This window comes from Camelina sativa, chromosome 7 (genome assembly GCF_030686135.1).
Source record: "Camelina sativa cultivar CO46 ecotype springtype chromosome 7, ASM3068613v1".
In the NCBI taxonomy this organism is placed as follows: Eukaryota; Viridiplantae; Streptophyta; class Magnoliopsida; order Brassicales; family Brassicaceae; genus Camelina; species Camelina sativa.
In genome coordinates this window covers 22,325,739-22,338,569 of record NC_141886.1, presented here as the reverse complement: position 1 = coordinate 22,338,569, position 12,831 = coordinate 22,325,739, and the positions used below count along the sequence as shown (strand labels likewise).

The 12,831-nt window shown below is 34.6% G+C and overlaps 2 protein-coding genes and 1 pseudogene across 8 annotated transcripts; 2 read left to right on the top strand and 1 right to left on the bottom strand.

Annotated features, from left to right (window-relative positions):
- The first annotated feature begins 13 nt into the window (after nucleotides 1–13).
- On the top strand, nucleotides 14–1,463 carry LOC104701639 (protein SHORT HYPOCOTYL IN WHITE LIGHT 1). The gene is made up of 4 exons (XM_010417359.3): nucleotides 14–312; nucleotides 382–597; nucleotides 761–826; nucleotides 1,140–1,463. Exons 1-4 carry the CDS (start codon nucleotides 160–162, stop codon nucleotides 1,269–1,271), a joined length of 567 nt encoding a protein of 188 aa, XP_010415661.1. The 5' UTR covers nucleotides 14–159; the 3' UTR covers nucleotides 1,272–1,463.
- LOC104701640 (uncharacterized) lies at nucleotides 1,388–9,805 on the bottom strand. Of its 7 annotated transcripts, none has more exons than XM_087459131.1 (9): nucleotides 9,295–9,805; nucleotides 3,417–3,715; nucleotides 3,089–3,333; nucleotides 2,881–3,009; nucleotides 2,634–2,761; nucleotides 2,496–2,560; nucleotides 2,276–2,417; nucleotides 1,923–2,194; nucleotides 1,388–1,677 (listed from the first exon to the last, which is right to left on the bottom strand). In XM_087459131.1, exons 3-5 carry the CDS (start codon nucleotides 3,328–3,330, stop codon nucleotides 2,692–2,694), a joined length of 441 nt encoding a protein of 146 aa, XP_087315257.1. In that variant the 5' UTR covers nucleotides 3,331–3,333; nucleotides 3,417–3,715; nucleotides 9,295–9,805; the 3' UTR covers nucleotides 1,388–1,677; nucleotides 1,923–2,194; nucleotides 2,276–2,417; nucleotides 2,496–2,560; nucleotides 2,634–2,691. The 7 variants fall into 7 exon arrangements, with proteins under 7 accessions (XP_087315257.1, XP_087315256.1, XP_087315260.1 ...); XM_087459130.1 differs by having other exon boundaries at nucleotides 2,634–2,803; nucleotides 9,316–9,805; XM_087459134.1 differs by lacking the exon at nucleotides 9,295–9,805 and having other exon boundaries at nucleotides 1,923–1,985; nucleotides 2,091–2,194; nucleotides 2,634–2,803.
- On the top strand, nucleotides 4,471–10,373 carry LOC109125649 (RING-H2 finger protein ATL11-like; annotated as a pseudogene).
- Nucleotides 10,374–12,831: the final 2,458 nt, after the last annotated feature.

Genomic DNA, 12,831 nt, shown 5'->3' with positions numbered 1-12,831 from the left:
GTCCATAACACCTGAAACTAGTTTACTTTAAGAAACGGTACATTATGTTTATGTACACTTACGAATATAGCCCAAATTGTACTTAATTATCAAAAAGGTCCACTCTTAATTTACAATTCACTCACACTCACTAGTGGTCTCTCTCTCTCTGCTCCACAAATGGCCGTAGCTACAACCTTATCACCGTCGCTACATTTCATCAATGGTTCACACAGATTTGTCTCTGCAGCTCCTTTGTCTTTTAGCTCTATCTTCCTCCGCCGTCGTATCCGCCGCCTGAATCGCTCATTCGCTTCGTACCGTAGCTCTCAGGTACGTTCTGATTATCTCAATTTTTGTGTTATTGGAAAATTTGAATTTACTCAATCTCTTTATTCTTAGTCGCGTAGGCGATATGATTCAGACGATCGATTCTTTGGCGGGTACGAGTACGATGTGGTTCCCGATGAGGATGACGATGACGGTGATGAAGAAGACGAGAGAGAGAGCAGCCTCGATCTTTTGATCAGATTCTTGAGAAGCATGTTCAAGAAAGTCTCGAAACGTGCTAAGAAAGCATCGCGTCGGGTTTTGCCAGCAGCCATGTCTCCTCGACTCGTGAGTCTCCCTTCCTTCTTCTTCTACTTTTAAAGTTCTTCCATTTTTTGTGTCTTTTATACTCAACTTTATAATTTTGTGGCTTCGTAATGGTTTTGTAGAGTTCACTCAATCTTATTTTGTGCTACACATTGTTTGATACCTCTGTTTCTATGTTTTATAGGTGTCTTTTGCAGTAGATGGGATATTGCTATTGGGTTCACTTTCTATAACAAGAGCGTTTCTTGAGGTAATATTTAGCATTTTGCTTACTCTCGAGTCACTCGTATATCGAATTGTATATGGTTTGGTTAAGGGTTTTGTGGTTTCCCTGTTGCATCTAGTATTCATCAGATAGTTAGATATATTACAGAATATATCTGAATTGTATGTGTACTTAGCAAGTTTTGTTTGGGGTCCCTTGCTTAAAAGTCTTGTTTATGAGCCCTTGTTTGTAAGCAATTAACCGATCACCTTAAGAATTTTGTGAATTAGACTAACTTCAATTAGTTCAGGTATATATGATGGTTTCATGGACGTGTGTTGTTAACTTTTTCTCGCAGGTAATATGCAATCTAGGAGGAACCGTGTTTACGGTGATTCTGCTGATCAGATTGTTCTGGAAGGCAGCTTCCTTCTTCCAGACTTATGGGAGCTCTTTTGGACCAAACCCGTTTGGGTGTGAGGTGTTGTAACTGATCATCTTGGACTTGTAGCTTCGATGTGTTGAGTAAAAATGTATGATAGTTGTGTACATGTCGCTGGAGAGTTATCTAAGTGATCAATAGTTAGAGAAGACGAAACTATGAAGTTAAAAGAATGTTCCTGTAATTCACCCACCGATGAATCGAAGAAGATCATAAACCAAGGATTAAGTTAAGCCCTAATTTGTTTTTTTCGGTAACCAAAACCCTAATTCCGTTACACGATATATATATCCTTTTCATATCTTATCTCCTCCACCACCTCCAACTCCAAGTTTAATGTTAAGAAAAGAACATAACCCTTCTCTATCTGCCTTTTCTGTCTTTCTAACCACAGGGTTGATAAAAATACAGAATGGCAATAAGATCAGAAATAATTCCTTCCTATATTTAGTTCCTAAATGCAAAAATGAAAAAGAATCAAAATTAGACTTTTGTAAGGAAAATCATCAGATTAATATTTAGTTCAAAATGTTAACGACCATTAATCTGATGGTCGTTACGAAGAAATCATTACGAAAACTCTGCCAAAAGATCAATTGATGAACAGAACACACAACCAAGCAATACGAGAATATAGATTAGGAAAGCTCTGAGCAACGCTCCATGTATAAACAGAATACTAGAGTACATAAAAGTTACCTTCTTCACCAAGAGATTGATTACATGTCATCGGGTGGGAGGATGAAAAAGTCATCTGCAATTCTGCATCATAGTCATCTCCAACGTCTGCTTTTAAGTCTTCCATAACTTTATCAAGGATGAAACTTGAGTGGATATCAAGGATGAATCATAAACTATATATTAAACCTGCTGGCTACTGTGAGCTGCGCCGATAAGAGCTCGAGTTCGACAAGGCCTACGTCTGACAGCACATCAAAACTCTTCCAAAGTCCAACTGCTGGGGGTAAAACCTTAAAAAACAAAACAAATTAAAAAAACAGAGAAAAAACAAATGGAAAAAACAGAGTCAAAGAAGTGTTGCTTATATTTACCATTTTTTTCAAATGTCGGTAGGAGGAGTCATCTTGAGAAAGCTGGAGAAGAAAGTGACCAAGTCCATTTTGGGATAAATCATAGCATCCTGACAATGCTAGTGCCTCAATTTGGAGCTCGACCCCCAGTAAAAATGGAACACTATTATTGATAAAAAAAGATTAATAAAAAAAAAAATTAAATACTATAAGGAAATGAGAAAGAGAAAAGAAGATATACCAGAGAAATTTCCCACTGAATCCATCAGACAGAGAAAGATCGAGACTTCTCATAAGCTTCAACCCCTGAGAAGTAATAGATTGATATATATATTCAGAATATATATTAAAAAGATACTCAAGTAAAAAACATTATTACCTTGATAATTTCTTCAAGAGCATCATCCCGAATTCGAACACCAATTAGACCAATTAGACTAAGACTGTATATTTGCGCACTTGCTTATGAAAGTCTTCCATGTCTCTAGTGTAGCACAACTTTTCCAACTGTGCTTATGAAAGACTTTCATAAGCAAGATGGACTTGAAACTGAGGAACATATATGTAAAAATATATAGAATCCAAAATTTATACTTAAAAGAAGAAGGAAAGAAAGAGAATCATACCTGTAATTATGGATTTCGATTCCGAAATCTGTTAATGGACAGTTAGCAAAGAATGGTGCCAACAAATTAGTGTAGTCACTTGGATAAGATGCATCAAGATATGTGAGGTTTAGGCTTCGTAGCTGTGATCTGATCACAAAAAAGATTGATCAGAAAAAGCCAAAAGGATACGGAAAAAGGATAGGATACTAAAGGAACATATACCCACCCGCTATAAGGTAGCAACTCCAGGGACGTAGTTGATACACTTGTTAAGAACGGCCACCCGAAAACAAGTGATTTGATATTCCCGTGGGCACGCCTCATGCAAATGATAAGTTGAGGCTCTTGTGCAGTGCAATCGTAAAAATTCAAGTGCTCATAAGGAGCGGAGGTGGCTCCTGCAGCAGAGAAGGCTGTGGAGATGCACTCGGCCTTTGCAATTTCTAGGGTAGAGGATAACATGGACATAACCTACATATATATACTTGTGAGAAAAGAGAAGAGACATAATAAGAAGAAATGAATATGGAAGATGAGCAGTGAGAGACTTTGACCTTGGCAAATCAAGGGGTAATATCCACTTGGTGGTTGTGAGCTCTTGCTGCTAGTATTCCAGAAGGGAGAGGACGATCAGGAGGGCCGCACTTGTATCCAAAAAGTGTTACAGGGTGCCACAGAACACAACACCACAAGTGCAGATGTCTGAGTCGAGGCAAGCTAGCTTGTGTTCTGCTTGGGATCTCTCGATCCGGAAGAAAACATCAACACGTCGTTGATGAAATATGCGTCACATGGACCGTAGAAGATCGACCAGGATTTATCGTCAATGATCTTCATGGGTCGACAGTAACGCCTGCGGCAGAGGAAAGAGAGAGAGATCAAAACCTATTATTATAAAACCCTAATTTCCCTAATCAGCCCATTATCAGGCCCTAAACGAATTAATAAACCAATAAAGCTCATTACTATAGAACCTTAATTTCCCTAATCAACGCATTATCAGACCTAAACTAATTAATAAACCAATAAAGCCCATAATTTCAACTTAATGTTTTTCCTCATTTAAGAAAGCACCTAATTAATAAAGCTAAAAAAGCGCAGTAAATTCCTATATTAGTAAAAGAGAAGTACAACTTCTCCTTTGGACGAAAATACCCTCAACGACCAAAAAAGAATACAATGTAAGTGAGGTTAAATGAAACTTTTAAGTATCTTGGATCGGGTTATTTAAAAAAAATAATCCGAAAATTTGAAATCGGACAAATCAACATAACTGGATCCGCGTGCTTTAAAACGGGTTAACAGGTAAGTTTTTTTTTCAATTTTTTTTCCAATAAACATAATTTTAGAATTTCATGTGTAATAATGTTTTAAAAGTTCTCATACGTGAATTTGAAAATTCAAGTTCTCTTCTCCCTCACGATCATTCGTTGGTCAAAGAACGACGTCGGAGAAAGCGCTTACCGGTGGTGATTCACCGGAATTATGCCATGTTGGGGAAAAAAATTGATAAATAATATGGTTTTTGTTTTTGACTCCTAAATCAATGGTTAATTGATGGATCTAACATATTTTTGTACAAAACACATCAAAATCGTGAAAACAAAAATGATTGCTAGCGTGATTTTGGAGAAATCATCTGTACTAATCGGATCTCAAGGAAGAAGAAAAGGGTAATTTTGTAATTTACTATTAACTAAAAAATCATATTAAAAAAAGTCTAAATAAAATAAACCATTAATTGCCACAATAAATCTTAACAAAATATTCCATGAATATGACATATTAATTTCGCAAATATTGAAAGAAGAAAGAATTTAAATAATATCCATAAGTGATTGTAACCAAAAAATCTAAATGATGAAGATTTAGTATCTAATGTAACAACTACAATATTCAAATCCTAGAAATCTTTAATGTTAATTATTTCGATTATAAAGAACTAACCATATTTAAAAATTGTTTAGAGATAATAAGGAAATCGGAATAAAATCAATCACCCAAAAAATTAGCACTTGACATAACCATTAAAAAAATAATGATACTAAAATTTTAAAATAATATCGATCCAAATTTTTTGGAAATCATTTAAAGTTGTTACCATAAAATCAAGCTATTTAATTTGGTGATATATTTTATGATAGTTTGTTACATTAAAAATCAAGCATTTAAAATACAAATATTACATATGTAAACATATTTAATACAGCCAAATATTGTGAACCCATATACAAAATCTAAACAGGTAATACACAATATTCCACATATATTTTCATTGCATTATATTTTCAGCTTCAAAAAGATCTGATTTTTTTAAAACCTAATTCGTGATAATGATTAACCGACTCTTCTTAGCCTATAAATGGATAATTGATAATCGATAATTGATCATTTGCATCTTAGGTATCTCTTTCTCATTTTTATTATCATAGTTGTTCATCTATATAATAGAGAATCTATCATTTGCAGTTTTTTTTGTTTTGAATTTGCAAGCAAATGAATTATTATTCTCATTGTTTAGTAATATGGCGTATCTAATCTTTTTAATCTTATAACCTTTTTCAGGTGTGTAGAGCAAATTACTTCTCTTAAGGTAATATAACTTTTTAATCGATTAAATATGCTTTTCATGTAATTTTTTCAATCATTTATGATAGCTATTTGTTTAATTCATGTAGCTTTCATCATCCCATTTATGTGTTTGCAATAAGTTTTTTTTGTCCAATATTATGTAAATTAAGGATTTTTAGTATTTGCAAGAACATCTAAAATTGTAATTATATCATATGGTCTTATGTGATAAGGGTATGTATATGATTTTATCCAAAATTTTACCTAATTATCATTCAGATTATAACTATCAAACTGAATAATATCGATTTTTTTCAGGTTATCATTTGATATTTTCTTATATATAAATTTATATTTAAATTTTGTAAATATGCCCCAGGAAATTAGGGGGTTAAAGAAAGGAGAGACCATGATCATAAATAATATTTCGAATCAACATATATGTAGAGTAATTTCAAATAAATCCTATTTCTAGTTGTAGAGTAATTTTATGCAAAAAAATTGTATTCAAACTAGCTGTCCCATAGTCAGTGATAGATGTATTTCTTTTCATAATTTATTTTGTTTATATAAATTAATTCAGCGATAGATATATTTATAGTATTTTCATGGTCAGCAATAGATATATTTATTTTCATTAATTCTTTTGATATATAGTATTTTATAAGTTTATTTTCTCTCTTTATTTTATGACAAATCATAGATCATATCTCCATCATTGATATATTGTTGGAGTAGTTAATCAAATTCATTTTAAAGATATATATGTAGTTTTTCAATGGGTCAGAACATCTTAAAATCGATATATAGGTCTATTTTGCCTATAACAATTATTGGAGTAATTAATCAAATTCATTTTTAAAGATATATATATGTAATTTTCAACTGGTCAGAACATGTAAAAAAATTTAACTCAACAATATCATACTTTATATTATTACTTATTTAAGAATATATCTGTAGTATAATCTAATTACTTTGGGTTACTTTGGGTTAGTAGTAACATACATTGTGAGTGTGTAATTTTTATGAATGCAATCTTTACAACTTAAAAAAAAAAAAATCTTTTTTTACGAATATATACTCAATTTTTATATACTATTTTTTCGGTATGTTACGAATCATATGTAAATGTATCTCTGTAAATATTCCTTCGCGCTGTAGCGCGAGTCCGATCCTAGTTAATTGATAAATTTACTCCAGAAACGGCCATTCTTCTTGGATCCCCTTTCTCAAAGAGCATCATCCCGAATTGGAACACCAATTAGACTAAGACTCTGTATATTTGCGCACTTGCTTATGAAAATCTTCCATGTCTCCAGTGTAGCACAAGCGCAGATGGAGTGGAGATGGCTCCTGCAGCAGAGAAGGCTGTGGAGATGCACTCGGCCTTTGCAATTTCTAGGGTAAAGGTTAACATAGACATCACCTATATATATATACTTTTGAGAAAAGAGAAGAGACATAAGAAGAAATGAATATGGAAGATGAGCAGTGAGAGACTTTGACCTTGGCAGTTAAATCAAGGGGTAATATCCACTTGGTTTGGTTGTGATCTCTCGCTACTAGTATTCCAGGAGGGAGAGGACGATCAGGAGGGCCGCACTTGTATCCAAAGTGTTACAGGGGGTGTGCCACAAAATAGAGCTCTCACTGAACACAACACCACAAGTGCAGATGTCTGAGTCGAGGCAAGCTAGCTTGTGTTCAGCTTGGGATCTCTCGATCCGGAAGAAAATATCAGCAGGGAAATTGAGATTGTTCAGCGTCGTTGATGAAATATGCGTCACATGGATCGTAGAAGATCGACCAGGATTTATCGTCAATGATCTTCATGGGTCGACGGTAACGCGTGCGGCAGAGGAAAGAGAGAGATCAAAACCTATTATTATAAAACCTTAATTTCCCGAATCAACGCATTATCAGGCCCTAAACTAATTAATAAACCAATAAAGCCCATAATTTCAACTTAATATTTTTCCTCATTTAAGAAAGCACCTAATTAATAAGGCTAAAAAGCGCAGTAAATCTCTATATTAGTAAAAGGTAAGTACAACTTCTCCTTTGGACGAAAATACCCTCAACGACCAAAAAAGAATACAATGTAAGTGAGGTTAAATAAAACTTTTAAGTATTTTAGATCGGGTTATTTAAAAAAAATAATCCGAAAATTTGAAATCGGGCAAATCAACAGAATTGGATCCGCGTGTTTTAAAACGGGTTAACAGGTAAGTTTTTTTTTTCAATTTTTTTTCCAATAAACATAATTTTAGAATTTCATGTGTAATAATGTTTAAAAAAAATTCTCATATGTGAATTTGAAAATTCAAGTTCTCTTCTCCCTCACGATCCTTCGTTGGTCAAAGAACGACGTCGGAGAAAGCGCTTACCGGTGGTGATTCACCGGAATTATGCCATATTGGGGGAAAAAAAAATTGATAAATAATATGGTTTTTGTTATTGACTCCTAAATCAATGGTTAATTGATGGATCTAACATATTTTTGTACAAAACACATCAAAATCGTGAAAAAAAATGATTGCTAGCGTGATTTTGGAGAAATGATCTGTACTAATCGGATTTCAAGAAAGAAGATTAGGATAATTTTGTAATTTACTATTAACTAAAAATCATATTAAATAAAATCTAAATAAAATAAACCATTAATTGCCACAATAAATCGTAGCAAAATATTCCATGAACATGGCATATTAATTTTGAAAATATTGAAAGAAGAAAAAATTTAAATAATATCCATAAGTGATTGTAACCAAAAAATCTAAATGGTGAAGATTTAGTATCTAATGTAACAACTACAATATTCAAATCCTAGAAATCTTTAATCTTAATTATTTCGATTATAAAGAAATAACCATATTTAAAAATTGTTTAGAGATAATAAGGAAATCGGAATAAAATCAATCACCCAAAAAATTAACACTTGACATAACCATTAAAAAAATAATGATACTAAAATTTTAAAATAATATCGATCCAAATTTTTTGGAAATCGTTTAAAATTTTTACCATAAAATCAAGTTATTTAATTTGGTGACATATTTTATGATAATTTGTTACATTAAAAATCAAACATTTAAAATATAAATATTACATATGTAAACATATTTAATACAGTCAAATATTGTGCATCCCATATATAAAATCTAAATAGTAATATACAATATTCCACATATATTTTCATTGCATTATATTTTTCAGCTTCAAAAAGATCTGATTTTATTAAACCTAATTTGTGATAATGATTAATGGACTCTTCTTAGCCTATAAATGGATAATTGATAATCGATAATTGATCATTTGCATCTTAGATATCTCTTTCTCATTTTTATTATCATAATTGTTCATATATATAATAGAGAATATATCATTTGCAATTTTTTTTATTTTGAATTTGCAAGCAAATAAATTATTATTCTCATTGTTTAGTAATATGGCGTATCTAATCTTTTTAATCTTATAACCTTTTTCAGATGTGTAGAGCAAATCACTTCTCTTAAGGTAAAATAACTTTTTAATCGATTAAATATGTTTTTCATGTAATTTTTTCACATTGCTCGAGAAATCAACCTTAAAATTCACTGCTTTCTACAACTCACAGTGAGACGAACAACACAAGGCATAAAGAATCCCTCAAATATAATATATTCATACTTAATAATATTCAAGTTAAATTACTTAATTATTATTTTGTACTTAAATTTATAAAGTAAAAACTTTAAAAGTCACTGACATTAAACTGAGATATATAAGCCCGAAATATTTTGGAAGATAGAAAGGAACTATAAGCCCGAAATACGTAGAAACTAAACAATTATAGAACCATCACATTTAACAACAAACCTTGGCGATATTTGCACTAACCGGTTTGCTTCGTTGAAAGATACGTGAACAAGGTTATTGTTGTTTTTCATTGCATGGACCGGAGAGCCAAACCGACTAAAGTTTTGTCCTCATCTCAACCGTTCTATTATCGGTGGTCATGATCATGGTTACATCCTCCCATTACTCTCCTCTTCTCCAACCACGGAGGATTACAAATCGCCGCGGGTCAAGCCACTCCCGGCGGTTCAGACGTCACCGGAGATAGCTCTCGGTTTGACCCAACCATGGCAATACATCATGATCATCCTCGTCAGCATCTTCTTCTTTCTCGGGTTCTTCTCCGTCTATTCTATTTCTATACATCCGAAGATGTCTCGAGCGAGTCATGGGAATGGACTACGAAAACTCCGACGACGCCGCTAACTGGCTTACCCTGAACCGTCAACCAACGCGTGAACTGGACGCGTCGATCATCGAGACGTTTCCTACTTCTCGATACTCAACCGTGAAGACGCTTAGGATCGGCAGCAAAGAAGCGCTCGAGGGTCCTGTTTGTTTAATTAAACGAGTTCGAAGACGATGAAAACGTAACGCTGCGTTTGATACCTAAATGCTGCCACGTTGTATTGTCCATCCTTGCTTCATTGACGCTTGGCTCCGCTCTCACGCTACGTGTCCTCTCTGCCGCGGTGATATATCTTACTTCCGTACGTACCGGGAGAATCTATAATTCAGATACCCGGTTTAGTCAACGACCCTCCCGGTTCTAATCCGACCGGTGATCGGATTAGAGTTTTGGGTTCACCAGACGCGCGGTTGATCGACTCGGGGGCGTTGACTTGTAACCAAAGCAAGCCGCCTAGGTCAATGTCTACCGGATGGAGTTTAGCCGGAATATTTTGCGAATCCTGATTGGACCGGTCAACATCCGGAAAATCTCGACCGGTTCACACTTAAATTATGACAAGATACAGAGTATTCACAATAAAATCGTGAATCCGAGCCTTTCAAAAGGCCACGTGGCGTTACCTCAGGTGGTGAGTTCAGCGAGAGGATACAGAACTACATGGTGGTGTTTCTTCATATATGTCTTGTAGTGGAACAGTAGTTATTACAACGTTCCAAATCGAGATCCAAGCTACATGGTGGTGTTTCCTGATGTGAAGAAGGATAAAAATTCTACTGATGGATGCAATTTGGTTGAGCATCCTCATTCTTCACGTCAGCCCTATCATCCCAATAATAAGTTTTGATCATCTCAAGGTAAACAAGATCTACTTCTTCTTTTTTTTAGTCCATATTGTTACATTTATTTTAATACTCGAGATTCACAAAGAAATGTTCATACCAAAAACAATCTCAATTGCAGGCATACCTTGGGAAACTAATGGTGCTTATAAATTTTCATCTTGATAACTTGTGCTGTAATTATGAAACACATATACAACAATTACGTAAATTAGCAATGACTTGGCTTTTTTATGTTTTTGTTTGAGAGCTAAGTCAGTGGAGTGGAGTACAATATGGTGAAAGAATCACTGATTCCAATGGAGTTTGATAATACTACTAACGATAAAGGTCATGACATGTGCACTTGTGACGTGAGAATTGTTAGGAACACAAAAATTGAATCGAGAAAATATGTAAATTATATTTAAAATAACGAAATTATAAACGAATTACAACAGTATAATATGAAGCAGTAAATAAATTACGAAAGCAAGATATGATATCTCTTTCCTTAATTCAATAAATCGGCTGTAAGTGTTTTCGGATAATCACAATTTATGAATTTCAGGATACAACCGATCACGAACTATTACAGTAGCACACCAGTAATAGAACTCAAGCGAACAGATCTACGTTATACTCTCGAGACTACTAACTAGAAAAACTTACTTTGGACTAAGCAAGGAGAGGGAGAGAGAGAGAGTGCTCTGCGGCTGGACTTATTAGAAGGAGGGTTTGTGTTTTTGTATGTGTGTGTAATAATGAGAGGCTGCACCTATATATATAGTGGAAGGAGGTGGTCTCTCGTGAATATTCAGAAAACATTCTCTGAATATTTTCGGAGTACTGCCCGGCCCGGTTCGATTCGGTTCGGTTCGGCGCGCGTGTGGGAACTTCTTTCTTCCTTCTACACACTTTTGAAACTAGAAGAGTGTGAAACTATATATATATGAGTGAAAAATCATCAGTCATATTTCCGATGTGGGATATTTCCCAAACCATCCCAAGTAGCTCACTTCACACTCTTATTTCTCATTCAAATCAACTTCGTTTTGGACGTATGAGTATACCACCTTGTAGTACTCGTTACCAGCTTTCCATTGCACTATCGACCCGATAATTCCGAGCAGCCATTTGGCCGGAAAGTCACTATCTCAAAACCTGCAATTTTTCAGAAAATTGCAGTTCCAACAATCCCCCACATGAATAGAAATAAGTCTAAACATATGACGAAAAGACTGACCCTATAGACTGACCCTATAGACTGACACTACTAGCTAAACTAGACAGATTTTCGAGAGTACATGCGAAAACTAACTGTATCTGAATTGGTGGCGTTTTTCAACCTTGAACCGACTCATTGTTATACCTGTCGAGTTTACTCCGCTAGATGGTGAACATGATGTCTTGAACCATCCGGATTTGTATGTAAACTTAGACAACAAGCATAACACAACTTCATTTTCTCGTAGAATGAAGTTCTCTATTGTGTTCATTGTGGCCTTGAACATGCATGGTTAATCATGAGTGAACTTGGAGAGTATAGCCTCATATATTCTCCTAGAAACGGCCCCATTTCCCACTCACAAGGTAATTTTAATAGCTGCTCTTATTTAAAGAAATATCCTGTAATTATTTCAAATATTTTACAAAGCTACATTTCAAATCATTAAAAGCATATGCTTAACCTGTAACAAACATGAAATACTTTACATCATTTTAGGAACTGGGAAAAGACAAAAGTCTCTTATTGCTTGTAGCAGATTCAGCTTGATTTAGTTGTCCCTTTGAACCTAGGTCATGGGGTCTCCAATTTGAGTTGGTGGGGTTACCATCAAACCTCCTCTTAAGTTGTAGGCTTTAAACCCATTCCTCTTGATGACTTTATAACTTGATCTCGCGCCAAACCTTTTGTAAATGGATCCGCTAGGTTTTCTTTCGTATGGATGTAATCACTCGTAACTACACCAGTTGAGATAAATTGTCTAACAATTTTATGTCTCCGTCTGATGTGACGAGATTTGCCATTGTAATGGGTATTCCTTGCCCTGCCCGATTCGCTATCACATTGTACACGTATTGCAGGCACATGATTCGCCCACATTGCGATGTCTTCCAAGAAATTACGAAGTGATTCAGCTTCCGACATAGCTATCTCCAAAGCTATGAATTCAGATTCCATAGTTGATTTAGCTGCCAGAGTTTGTTTGGAAGATTTCCAGGACACTGCTGCACCTCCAAGTGTAAAAACATATCCACTCGTGGATGTTGAGTTTCTCGAGTCTACGATCCAGTTGGCATCACTGTAACCTTCCAAAACTCCGG